Here is a 14,372-nt window from a genome sequence, read left to right as displayed (position 1 = left end):
GTGCCATCGATGTTTTCGGAACTCACTTGATACTATCGAAATGAGGACAAAAGATGTCCAGCAACCACATATTCTTTTGGACAGAATTATCGATGTATCGATAGAACTATCAATAGAACTATCGATATCATCGAAATTTGAAACTTGAGTCTATCGAAGTTGACTCGATAAAATTGACAGCAGAGAGTATGTTTCCCTATTTTTTATATGAAAATCATGAAGACCTTCGATATATTGAAGTAACCCTCGATATCCTCAGAATTCAAATATCAATAATATCGAAAGGCCTTCGATGATATCGGTCTTGGACACAGTTTTCTAGCAGATATTTTTAGGTAGTTTTTATCTTGTATTGAGGGTCACTTGATAGAATCGATATTCAAATATTGATGATATCGAGACTGTATCGGTGGCATCGAGAATGGACATCACCTGTCCAACAAGCTAACTAGAAAATCATTTGGATTTATCGATGCATCAATAATGTCTTCGATATCATCGGTATTCAAATTTCGATGATATCGAGTGTACCATGATCATACCTGTTAACTTAAAATATTTCAAAGCAATTCTTTCTCATTTTCAAATGTCAAGGAATCGAGCCTCGTATTGATACTATCGGAGTTCGAAATCCGATGATATTGATACCTATCTCGATTTCCTCGACCAGCTGGCAAAAGGTTTCAAAAGCGTATGACATTGAGTTTGCGTCATCAAGCGATCAGTCGATGCAATCGAGAGTACACGATCGATGATATCGACCCTTCTCAATGATATCGAACTCTGTCATAAATGTGACTGTTTTATATCCATTGGAACTTTTTGCATATATATAGAGAGCTTGACTTTAGTTGCTAGTAGAGAAAGAAGAGAGTGCTTTTAAGTCTCTAACCTTAGATCATATACCCAAAGCCCTTTCTCTCATGGAAGTTCATCCTCCAATCCACCCTCATCATTGACATTCAATAGAGTGGATTAGGGAATGAACTTCCACATTCAAAGATCCTCCAGCTACCATCTTAATGGCAAATTATTAAGTTGGGATGCCTTGAATACATAGATGATTGGAATCGCTCTATTTTCCTTATAAGAAAACATTTAAGAGAGTAGGATTTCATCATAGACTTCACCCAACCTGTCCCCATGTATTGGTACATCTTCTGAGCTGCGGATCAAGGAAGCTGAAGTTCTTCATAAACAAAGGAGGAGATCTTCATCAACGAGCTAAAAGGGACTCGTTTGCTAATTTGCAAGTTATCAGAGTCTAGAGGACTCTTGTGATCATTCCTTTGTAGGATTGGGTCTAAAGTGTTTCTCATCCCTTGCAAGTCCTTAAGGAGGCCTCCGGCGGGAGTATACGTGTCACGCCCCCAAACCCGAAAATCGGATTCACAGGAATCCCGATCACCGAATCCGGTGCGGACAGCCTCCGTAGTACCCCATTCTCGGTTCCTAGTGTCCATATGCTAGATTCCGATTCTGGGATCCTACAAGGAGGATTTATTATTATTTTTATACATAACTCATAATAAGCATAACCACAAGATTACCTAAATTACAAAGACAACATCACCATCACATATCCACTAATATAGACATTTGAATACAATACTGAAAGGGAAATATGTAAATCGAAAGTCGAGCTCCAGAAGACCGCTGCATGCTCCAAGCTCAACACTGCTACAACCTATCATCATCTGCACGCATCTATCATGCATAAGCTTATAGAAAGCTTAGAGGGTGGTGTAAGTGTGTGCACAAGGTAAGTGCCAAGTGGTCAATACAATGCCATAGTCATACAATACCAAAAATACTGGTAATCCATAAATTGTACAATTTCGAAATAAGCAGGAATACTGATAAGATCATGAATTATCAGAGTAAGCAGAAATACTGACAAAATCAGGAATTATCAGGGTAAATAGAAATACTGACAAGATCATAAGTCATACAATATTAGAATACGCAATACGATTCAACTATGCAAATGAGGAGTCATAAAGAGTCAAGTATCAGATGCCGTCTCTAAACTATATAAATGCACAAACATAGGTAACACAAAATGCCATATGTCATGGATTTAATGCAATATGCGGTGCAAATGGTATGATCATGCTGGAGTGTGAAGTCGGGATGATAGTACGTAGTATTGCAGGCTATGGGGTCCATCACAAGGGACTTCTATCCAAACCAGTCCTATACCTAAATTTGGATAGTCAGACTCAATGTGGTAAAGTCCTGATCTCAGGTTAGTCGCGTGCCCCAACCGAAATCCTAGCCATTGCGAAGGCACACGTAACAAATAGTTTCATAACACCAACTCGACTAGATAGTGAATGAATAAATACATGAATGTGTATGCAACTCCTGCTCACTAAATCCACATATCAGTACAGTTTCTCTCTGGGATCATCACCGGGGTCTATTACACTCTACGCCAGCTTGCCGCTCCTATCTAAGCGCACAACTGGGTAAGTGGAAGAGACCTCACTATCCGCCTGCCAATATCGGGCCCGGCTCGTCAATAGTGGACTCATTCCTCAAGCTGGTCAAACTCAACCTAGACATTGCCCCCTCACTCAGGCGGATAAGGTCACACCCCTTCCCAACCGACCACGACACAGTGGGAGACGCGGCCTACTGGTATATGGCCCTCATGCGCTCATATATCCACTCGGTCTCGACGTTGGGGCGTCTCCTGGCCACGGAAGTTTAGAAATTTTCACCCAATGACATCTATGGCGCTCGTATGCTAGAACCAAACATTTCTGGTGTCCCATTTGGCCATCTATGATATGCCTGTGGTGGCTATGGCCCTGATGTCGCTAGGGCGTATAGTAATCATAATGTGAGATGCATGAGTTATACAATCCAGTCATGCATCAATCCTGCGCATACCGCGTGCTCAAGTGAGATAACATCTGCCTATCAGGGAGTCTCATAACAACATGCTCAATGAGATATGCAATGATCAACCATATTTCATAACAAATATGCAGATGATGCGTATGAGCATGTATCATGATGCTATGCTGTCACATACTCATAACCGGTATCAACAATTGGCATTGACAATCGACCTCGACAATATGGACATTTAACCAACATTGCCCCCAAGGAATGACCCACATAGGGCCAAACATATAATAGGCCCACGGCCTCACACAAAGGCCTGATATACAACACAGTGGGCCTTACTTAAGGGCCACATATACACAACAGTAGACCTCAAATACATGACATGTGGGCTCTACACATGGGTCTCGAATACATCAAATGGGCCATGAATACATCACAATAGGCCTTTCTCATGGGCCTAACATACATCATAATGAGCCTTATTACATAGACATCCTATTCATATTAAGTATTAAACATGGCTGAATACACATCATAATAGGCCTTAACTATGGGTCGCGTATATATCATATAGGTCTCGACAATCAGCCTCAGCATTCGAAATCGGCCTTAACAATCAGAATTGATACTTGAAATTGGCCTCGATACTTTGCCTCAACAATCAGAATCGGCCTCGATACTTGACCTCTACAATCGGAATCGATCGATAATCGGGATTGGCAAATCGGTCACATCGATCGGCAATCGGTCACAACAATCGAAAGTGATAAAAAATCAGAATCGGCAAATCGGTCATGTCAATCAGAGTCGGCAATCGGTCATGACAATAGAGATCGATTGATAGTCATAATCGGCAAATCAGTCACTTCAGTCGGCAATCGGTCACGACAATCGAAATCGATTGATAATCAGAATCGGTAAATTGGTCATGTCAATCAGAGTCGGCAATCGGTCACGACAATCGGAATCGATTGATCAAGGCTTAAGGGAAGGTCACAATGTGGACATTAAACCATCACTGCCCATCAATGTGGACATTTAACCATCATTGCTCCCAAGGAGTGGCCCGCATAGAGACAAACATAAAGTGGACCCATGGCCTCACACAAGGCCTAATATACATTACATGAGCCTTATACAAGGGCCACATATACATCGAGTGGATCGCATCCACGGGCCACACCAAGGGGCATCATATATATCGAGTCGGCCATATCACATGGGCCACACCAGTGGGCCTCATATACATCAAGTGGACCGCGTCCATGGGCCGCACCAAAGGGCCTCATATATATCAACTGGGCTGCATCAAAGAGCCACACTAATGGGCCTAACGCATATCACCACGGGCCTTGCCCATATGCCACAAATACATCATAATGGGCCTTGCCTATGGGCCTTAGATTCAAGCAGGTGGGCCCCATCATATGGGCCTTAAATATACATCACTACGCCAAAATTGCTGATTTTCGACGGACCAAATCCGTCGTAAAACCAAATAAACGACGGATTTCGTCCGTCGCTGTTTACTGGGTCGTTTTTTTGCCCGACGGATAAAATCCGTCGTTGAATCTGCGACGGATAAGGTCCGTCGTAGATTACCGACGGATAAGATTCGTCGTAAAAAATTAAAAATCCGTCGTTGAAATTCCAAAAAACAACCTGAATTATGTCATTTAAAATATTAGCGACGGATAAAGTCCGTCGTTAATTTTCAACTTTTTCAGAAATTAGCGAATAAAGTCCGTCGTTAATTTTCCACTTTTTCAGAAATTAGCGACGGATAAAGTCCGTCGTTGATTTTCAATCTTTTCAGAAATTAGCGACGGATTTGGTCCATCGCTAAAATATCTGTAAATGGAAAAAAAATGTCGACAGTTTTTTTTTTTTTTTTTGAATCTTACACCTGATAGTAATTCAAAAAATAATTCACACAATTTTGTTTAATAAGAAGCACATTCACAAGATTCAAAAGATTGGGCTGAATATGAAGCTGGACTAAATATTAATGTGTTTGGATGCTCAGTAGGCCTTGATAAAAAACTGAACTAAATATATAGTAAATAGTCAAAATTAGATCAGCAAATGATGAAATAGGTAATGAAAATCGACCATTACAGCCCATAAAACAGTTCAACAACCACCTATTATGCTGGACATTACTGTTATTGAATACCTTGGGAGCGACAAACCACCTTATCTTTCCTAACATGAATTACTTTCAGATTGCCATGGCCTCGGTGGAACCTTGGAGCATTCCCAAAAGGAAAATGTAGAGATGAATGCCTAACCACGAGATTTACCTTATCCATGGTGAATAGAGTTATCTTCAAAAGGTGGTCGAAGCAATGATGCCTTCTTCAGTTTCTTTCTTCTAGACGCACCAATGTATAGACAAAACTAGAAATAGTATAATGGCAACCGTTGCAACAGAGATTCCAGCAACAGCTCCCATTGAAATTCCTACTTAAAAGGACATTGTATATGCAATGAGTTTCAAAAGGCATCATATAACTCGAGGGGCTGGATTTCACATGCTCTTAACTGGTTAGAAGTTATCAGCTGGGTGGAGTATAACTTGTTGTCCAACCGGTTGGACTTGAGGGTTGTGTGCGTTCACACACAGTTCCATGGTGTGCCCCACCTGATAGTTGGATGGGCAAAATGCCATACAAACACTATGGTGGGTCCCACATGCCAACTAGTTGTGTGGATTTTGCTAAATGTCCCCAATGTGACACGTGGGGTGCCCAATCATCAATCCGGACCGTTCATTCAATAGTAACATAGGGAGATTTTATGCCAAGTCATCTAAAAGGTGGGGCCCACTTGAGACACTACTTGATTTTTGCATGCGCTTGCAAGGTTGGAATGTGTGGTCACATGTAGAGGTGTGGGTGGAGGACTGCATGTGAGCTTAAGAAGCTTCATATAAAAAATTCAATTCTGAATTTGAACACTAAGTTTGAACAACAAGACAAAAATATCAAATGATAATTCAATTAGTGGATTAAATGAAGATGAGTTTTATGGTCCTATCCAATACAGGGATGTCGATTCTAATCCAATAGAGATTTTTCCATACCTGATGAAAGAAATAGAGAAAAATGTGTGGAAAGCAAAGGAGAAACTAAATGGCTTGCTGTCGAGGTTCCTAATCCGCGATATCATGGTGAGATCTCCATTCAACGCAAGAGCCACTCTAAGACGGAACTCAAAACTGAAATGCCATGGCAAATTTTTTCATTAGCAAGACATCGCATACAAAATAAATAAATAACAGAGAAAATTTAACAAGAAAAAGAGAACAGAAAAGAAGATACAAAGTTTCATCATTTTTCATTTGAACTATTTAAGGGCCAGTTGGAAGGGCGGCAATTCCCAAGATTTTTTATTTTTTTTAATAGAAAAAAGATTTTAATCGAACAAGGTTAATTCATTTCATTTCGTCGCCCCATAGAAAACAAAATACATCAGGCTAAACTTACCTGATTTGATTAGTGCCACCCGCATGCAAACATGCCCTACAAAAGAGTTCCAAATTTCAATGACCCGATCAAGTTTCAATTATTGCAAGTCCAATACTACCCAAATGTTCTAAAGACAATAACAACAATAGCCCAACTGTCTATAGGTACTGGGTCCATACCAGTGGGGCCAACACTTCAGATCCTCTTCAGATGGTTTCAGTAGCAAGTCTAGAGAAGATTTGCCAATGTACTCAGCAGGATGAAGAGGTGGAGAATCATCATCAATGGTCCAAATCTTGTTCCTTGCAAACCCATGTTGCTCCAGTGATCCACTGTTTCCAAACTTCAAGAGCATTAAAACATGATGTTAGTCGGGAACTTGGAATTAGATACCACAAGAAAAGATATGAGCATGCATGAACCTGCGGGAAACAAATGGGGATTCCTCCTCGCATTGCTTTTGGTCGCTTAAATATAGCCTGCAGTAGATAAAAGACAATATTTCAGCAAAAGCTAGGATGATTTCTCTAGTACATGAAGTTTGTCACATAGCTCTATAACTCATGAATTTCATGTTCTGAAACATTATCACCATTAACTTAAATGAGTTCAAAGTTATTTTCAAGCAGCACCCAAACAGGCCTAAATTTCAATAACATGAACAGAAGATTGCTTCCTAAAAATAGCAACGCCCCTGTTAATATATCAAGTGCTAGCCTAATCACCTGACCATAATGCCGAAATCCTGAAATGCAGCTAAAATCCAGTTGGAGAATTATGCAATCCATGAGCCTACCTTCCATTGACTCAGCTTTTGCGTGAAAAAACTTCCAACTTCTGAGACAGAAAATTTGGAACCCGTGACAATCAGCGAGTTGCATAGAATGCATTGGAACATCACTCGTTCTTCACTGACAATCTCTCTAACAAAATAGAGAAAATAGACAAAAATCTGTTAGGCAAAAAATGAAACAGCCCCTTCTGGCTCTTGTTCTCATCCTGCAGATATTAAGAAAGATTAAGAATGGGAGTTTTTAGTCCAACATTCCACATAAACGCAAACTTGCAACAACCCATTTCATGAGGACTTTTTAAGAGCACTTCTGTGAGTTGATATCTCTAAAAAATAACACATACCAGCTCTTTTGAGTTCTTTTGGTGCTTTAGACGGCAAACTAGGTGCCCTTTGAACATCACCAAAATGCCCCTGAAACACCCATTCCATAATTTGTAATTGCTAGCTAACCTCCAGGCCCAGGAAAGAAAAAACAACTTTTAGATATATTTAATGAAAGACGTCAGAAGTTCGTCGATCCTTAATCTGAAAATAGTATTGGGCAGTAGAATGAGCAGAAAAATCAGCATGAAAAGAAAGGATGGAATGATTGATTTAAAATAAACTTTAGTAGATATTTCTGGACTGATTTAAAATAATCTTCCCAACTGACCGACAAGAAAAGACTAAATTCCACAATTCTGTCCCCAATAATCAATACATACAACTCCATAGCCAATACATACCAATACATTACCAAGTTTGTCTCAACTTGCAAGAAAAAAGAATAGACAGATATGAAAGCTAAGAATGTCAAGCTATGCTAACTTCTATATATACCAACTGTATGGACTATTTATGCAGTCATGCAATAATATAGAAACCATAAGATTTTGTATAGAGGAACACAAATGGCAATATCCAATTGATATGTGTTGACAAAAGTGAACCCAATTGGATCTTGCACCAACCTCCTTGCTATGTTAGTACACGTGCACTCGAGCATCACGCGATTCCCTAATATTAGTTACTGATTCAGACAACATCATATTCATGCACATTGCTTGTTAAATGCTTTGATGTCACCATCAACTTGTATAAAATTACATATACGGAACAAAGTTATAGGCCCAGTTTGGAAAGAGTGAAGATGTGCATATGCCATTATTATTTAAAGGCTCTGACTTGCCTTTTCAGATGTGCTTTTGCTTGCTAAGTGCAGACACCAACATTAAGCAGAGTGGGGAAATTCCATCAAACTAGCTCAAAATGACAAGTGAACTCAATTCAGGAAGCGGATGAATTAAACAAAATGCCTATTTTTGTTGATGGCCATTGGTTCAATGCAAATATAGCAGCTTTTGAATGCATCATTGATCAAGAAAGGAAGAATATCTATTGGGAGTGAAGTATTTCATATAATAGTAAGTAAGAGATGAAGATACCTCAATAATCCCTTTTGTAATTAATTCTTCAAGGGATGCTGTAACCTCTTCTGTGATCACAGGAGGTGGTCTTACATTGTGCTCAAAATCCAGATCAACCTCGAGTGCACTGTTCTTCGGCCTTTTACTGGCGGTTACCTATCACCAGGAACCCAGCAGAATAATGATTTAACAAATCAATGACCAATCATGTGAATTTGATTCAAAGGATTGTGAACCAAATGCAAATACAAATACAACAGGGTAGAATCAGTAGATAGGCTAGCTGATGGATACAAGAATATTGACAATCAATCATTACCTCTCCCTGCATAGTCCAAGCCTTAGTTTCCAAGTTCTATTTCTCCATCTGCTCAATTTTAGACCGGATCTTTTGAAGCCCTTTCTCATGGGTTGAAAGAGTTCCTTTATCATCTTCTTGTTTCTCGGCTATGCTCAGTTCTTCAGATCCATCGACGGACTTCAGCTTTGTTGAACTTTTTTGCTTTTTAACCCCCAAAGAAGTCTTCATATCTGGAAAAAGGAGATGCCATAGCCAAAGCTAATCGCAACAGAAAGAGAAAAATAAAATTGAGAAGATATGACGTTTAACAGGTTTCATATCTTAGAAGATAACCTTTCACATTTAAAGACGTCACAAGCTTCAAACTAGTTGCTTCATTATATTACTTACAACTAACTGAGAAGAGATCCCAATTTTTACAACATCCTCCTTGCTTGCTCCTAATATTCACAGTTCACCTAATCACACTAAATGTTATCATATCAAAAAACTTACATGATTTTAAATTATATTCACTCATTCACAATGATCTTCAATCATTTAACCATCAGCAAATCTAGTACTTTTTGAAAGGAATTCCAAAGGCCCACCATAAAGAGATGTGATCTACATTCATGAATTCATAAACTGAAATTGAAAGGAACTGAGATATGCAAAAACATTTGCAAAAAACTATGATGCAACATCTTATGAGATATGATTAAAAGTACTTTTTCTCAAAATTAATAGAATCTTATTAAAAAGAAAATGTAAGTTACAAACTAACAAATAGCCACCAATTAAAAAAGCATCCTGGTTTCAGTACACAATGATAACCATAAGATATATGGAGTTTGTTGGTGATATTTCTGAATATGTATGTATGAACTAACATGTTCTTTTTTCTTTTCTTCTTCTTCTTCTTCTTTTTTTTGTTTTTTTAAGAAACAAAATTTTATTCACAAAGTGCCAAACCGGCGGCAAAGAATACAATGTTGCCAAAAAACTGTTGAATCCCACTCCATCCACAACAATCAACAAATCATGGAATTCCATGAGATGAAATCCTTGTGGGGCATACTTTCAAACACATGAAAGGCTTCCTCCATGTGTTTGGTGACATATACTCTTGGGCAACATATTGTTAGGGAATTTTGGCAAATGCAAATTTGTTTGGATACTTTCCATGCAAAGCAGGCCATTAGTTACCGATGCATGTGTTCATGTTTGAAGTATTGAATGTGGGCTTTTGCCATTTTACAGATAATGGACATTCTCAAATTAATTAGTGAAGAACTAAATGGAGAAGCTGGTCTTATTTCACGGAAATGAAGGTACTAGTGGCCTTTTGTTGCTAGCGTTTGGCAGACATCAACATCACCAGCCTTACTTGGTAGCTTTTCTACTATCAAATCGTTTAGATATAAAGCCCTAAGCAATTTAAAGCCTCTGTAAAGAAACTTCTATTACTCATTCCAGTCTTCCTTTATCTTGGGGGATGAACATAACTAAACAAAAGTGCCAAATGGAACAATTTAAGTGTGTTTTGAACAACATGGCCTACTTAATGGAAATCTTTGTTCTTGCAAGTTATGCTATATTGACACATGTGGCTGCAAGTTGTTGCTCCACCCACATGTGAGCATAGCAAACCTAACCCAGAACTTATGCCCAGGTCCAAGAATCAGGTTGGTCGCAAACTAGGTGAACCAAACATATATCAAAGATATGGGACAGCTAGCATTTAATCTATATCTATACCCTATCAAAGCTAGGGAAACGGATTGGCTACTCCCCCTGACACCAGCCCCGTGGCTGGCGGTCGACGCTCTGTGGGCCCCACAATGATGTATGTGTTTCATCCATTCCGTTCATCCATTTTTAAAGATCATTGTAAGATTTGATTCTAAAAATGAGATGTATATAAATCTCAGGTGGACCACACCACATGAAAACAATAGTGATTGGATACCTACCATTAAAATCCTCCTAAAGCCCACTGTATTGTTTATTTGACATCCAATATGTTGATTAGGTCATACAAACCCAGATGAAAGGACAAAACAAAAATCAGCTTGATCCAAAACTTTTATGGTCCCCAAAATGTTTTTAATGGTCGAAACTCATTCAACACTGTTTCCTGTAATGTGGTCCAATTGAGATTGGGATATATCTTATTTTTGGTCTCCCACAGTAAAATGATCTGTAAAAATTGATGGACGGCATTGATGAAACACATACATCATGGTGGGCCCCACAGAGCACCGACCACTAGCCATTGGCTGGTGTCAGGGGGAGTAGCCAATCCGTTTCCCAAAGCTAGACTTTTGGTGCTTTAGACGGCAAAGTAGGTTTCCAATCATGGGGGTTCTGAATCCGGGGGGTTTCCAATCATGGCGCTGGAAGAGAGATTGAGAGAGAACCACCACTATCAATCGATTGAAAGAGAGATTGAGAGAGAGAATGAGAGCATTACCTGATGTTCGTGAAGAGATCGACAGGAAGAGAGAGGTGGGAGAGATCTCTAGGGCCGGCGCTGGGAGAGGGACAGACGGAGAGTGGATGAGAGGGAGAGAGAAAAGGGGTCTCATTTCAGGGGAGACCGATTGGCTACATGGGGCTGGTGGTCGGTGCTCTGTGGGCCCCACCATGATGTACGTGTTTCATCCATTCCGTTCATCCATTTTTTCAGATCATTTTATGGCTTTATACAAAAAATTTTAGGGATATAAATCTTAGGTGGACCACACGACAGAAAAAAAAAATGAATGGATATTCACCATTAAAATCCTCTTAAGGCCCACTGTACTGTTTATTTAAAATCCAATATGTTGATTTGGTCATAAAGACCCAGATGAATGGAAAAAATAAATATCGGCTTGATCCAAAACTTTTATCTCCCCAAAACGTTTTTAATGGTCAACATTCATTCAAAACTCTTTCCTGTAATGTGGTCCACCTGAGATTGAGATATAATTCATTTTTTTTTCTCACATCATAAAATGATATATAAAAATATATGGATGGCATGGATGACACACATACATCATGGTGGGCCCCACAAAGCACCGAGTCAGGGGGAGTAGCCAATCCGTTCCCCGTTTTAGGGGGACGCGGATTAGATACTGACAGGTTGAGTAGCGAGAGTCGCTACTGAAGTGACGTCACCAGTTTTGTGGACCCCACTGTGATGTATATGTTGTATCCACAACGTCCATTCATTTGGAGATATTATTTTAAGGCATGACCCAGATAACGAGGTAGATCCAAAGCTTTAGTGGATCCCACCAAAGAAAACAGAGGGAAGATTGATGCCCACCGTTGAAACCTTCCTAAGGCCCACCATTATGTTTTTTCGAAATCCAACCTGTTCAAAAGTTAAAAAAGACATTAAATATGGGAAAACACAAATATCAGCTTGATCTAAAACTTTTGTGGCCTTTAGAGGTTTGTAACGGTGGTGTCACTCTCCCCACTATTTTTTCTGGTGGGGCCCACTGGATCTTTAGATGTGACTCGTTCTTTGAGTCTTACACTAAAATGACCTCTCCAGATGGATGGACGGCATGGATACAAAACATACATCATGGTGGGGCCCACAGAACTTGGTAACGTCACTTCAGTAGCAGTGTGGCTACTCGACCTGTCAGTAGCCAATCCGCGCCCGTTTTAGGGACGTGGATTTCCTGTTAAAGCCTTTTGCTGGAAGTTACTAGGCAAGGATGTTGGGTGTGCCCACCACCATGTTTGTGGTAAATCTATACTGTTAATCCGTTTATAGAGCTCATTTTAGAAAAAGATACCAAAAACGAAGTGTATCCAAAAGTAAGTGGGTCACACGAGATGAAATGATGGGGATCTAGAAAGAACCGTTGAAACATTCTTACGGTCATAAAAAGCTTTGTTTCAGGGTTTTTTTTTTTTTTTTTAATTATTTCTTTTGTATTTTCACTTATTGCCAGTGTTAATGACCTTATAAACTTTTTGGATGGCATATAAACATCAAGGTGGAGTCCAAAAGGTTTCAACCGTAGGTACTTGTTTCTCCACTGTTTCTTCTCGTGTGACCCACTTGATTTTTGGATCCAACTCGTTTTTGGTCTCTTATCCTAAAATGATCTCTAAAAACGGATTAACGGAGTAGATTTTCCAAACACATGGTGTTGGCCCCCACCCAGCATCCTTGCGCAGGAATTTTTGAATGGTAGGGGTTCAATCACACTATTTCCTGTGGTGTGGTCCACTTAAGCTTTGGATATGCTTCCTTTTTATTCTTTAGACCTCAAATTATTTGTTAATGTGGATAAATGGAATGGATAAAATAAATAAATAACGGTGGACCCCACAAAATTTACTTTGGTAAAGGTAATGACTAACTCACCTAAATGTAGAGGGGTTTCCTTAAAACATTCATAATCATATATTGGGCTTGCCTTAATGTGATTCACATATCCAACCCACTCATTATGTGTGTCCCACTTTGATGAGGGGTCAAACCAAGTTTTAGCCGCATCCAAAACTCATGTGGGCCCCACTAAGTGCTTTTATATTTTTTTATGATGTCTTGACATGGTTTTAGATGGTATGGTCCACCTAAGTTTCGTTTATAGATGACTTTTTGAGATATCTCTTAACCTAAAGGGGACACATTAAATGCACGGTGTTGATGTTCGACACAAATCATAATGGGGCCCATAAAACTTATTAACATCAATTCGTAGGTTTTCGCGAGGTCAATAAGTTGGGTCACAATTTTGACAATAATATTTAGCCCATTTTATATGTATAGTCCATTCACTCTAATTTACTGATCAATACCCTCAATTTGACTAGTTACTTGCCCCAATCAAGCTAGCTACATGTGAGAAAGGTGTTGGGAATACAAGATTGATCAACAATTTGAGTGAAATTTGATTTAAACATATGAAGTTATTTACTCTTCAATCTGGACTAATTCGATTGTCCAAAAACGGTTAAATGTTCAATTAGTGAATGTGCCTAATAATTAATTAAAAATTATTTTTTTCACAGATAAATATCAATTTCCATTTAGAAATTACATTTTTTTTTTTCAAAATGCATATTTTTTTACTCTTAATTTTTCTTTGAAAACTTTTAACAAAATATCATTTTTATTTCAAAAAATAAATTAAAATACAAATTCTGAATTTTTATTTTCAAAATATCTTAAATTTTCACAATTTTTAATTTTTTTTTCCCAAAAATTCCAAAATGCCGATTTTTTTTCTTCAAAAGCATCATGTTGTTTTCAACTTTTCAATTTTTTTTTTTAAAAAATTATATATATTTTTTCAAAATCTTAGTGTTTTTATAAATAACTTTTTCTTTTAATTTCGAATTTTAAACATTTTCAATTATTTTTCAAAATCACAGAAATTTTCAACTTATTTATTTTTCGTTTCAAAATGTTTGTTTTTTGATAAAGTATCAATTTTTTAATATCGTTTTATTTTAAAAAAATTCAATTCTTTTTCACTTCTCCATTTTTTTTAAAGCATTTTATTCGAACTTGTCAATTTTTATTGAACTTGACAAATTTT

General features: G+C 38.3%; 2 protein-coding genes across 2 annotated transcripts; both read right to left on the bottom strand.

The window, feature by feature from the left end:
• Nucleotides 1-5,771: 5,771 nt before the first annotated feature.
• Nucleotides 5,772-7,523, bottom strand: LOC131224882 (putative glucose-6-phosphate 1-epimerase). The gene is made up of 5 exons (XM_058220328.1): nt 7,467-7,523; nt 7,231-7,328; nt 6,752-6,808; nt 6,509-6,661; nt 5,772-6,079 (listed from the first exon to the last, which is right to left on the bottom strand). The coding sequence occupies exons 1-5, from the start codon at nt 7,521-7,523 to the stop codon at nt 5,887-5,889; spliced, it is 558 nt and encodes a 185-aa protein (XP_058076311.1). The 3' UTR covers nt 5,772-5,886.
• Nucleotides 7,524-8,209: 686 nt separating this feature from the next.
• Nucleotides 8,210-8,958, bottom strand: LOC131225571 (M phase phosphoprotein 10-like). The gene is made up of 2 exons (XM_058221122.1): nt 8,851-8,958; nt 8,210-8,687 (listed from the first exon to the last, which is right to left on the bottom strand). The coding sequence occupies exons 1-2, from the start codon at nt 8,860-8,862 to the stop codon at nt 8,475-8,477; spliced, it is 225 nt and encodes a 74-aa protein (XP_058077105.1). The 5' UTR covers nt 8,863-8,958; the 3' UTR covers nt 8,210-8,474.
• Between the last annotated feature and the right edge of the window lie 5,414 nt (nt 8,959-14,372).

The sequence above is a fragment of the Magnolia sinica genome, chromosome 14, assembly GCF_029962835.1.
Source record: "Magnolia sinica isolate HGM2019 chromosome 14, MsV1, whole genome shotgun sequence".
Lineage (NCBI taxonomy): Eukaryota > Viridiplantae > Streptophyta > Magnoliopsida > Magnoliales > Magnoliaceae > Magnolia > Magnolia sinica.
Note: the sequence above shows the minus strand (reverse complement) of the source record. Positions and strands in the feature narration are given on the sequence as shown.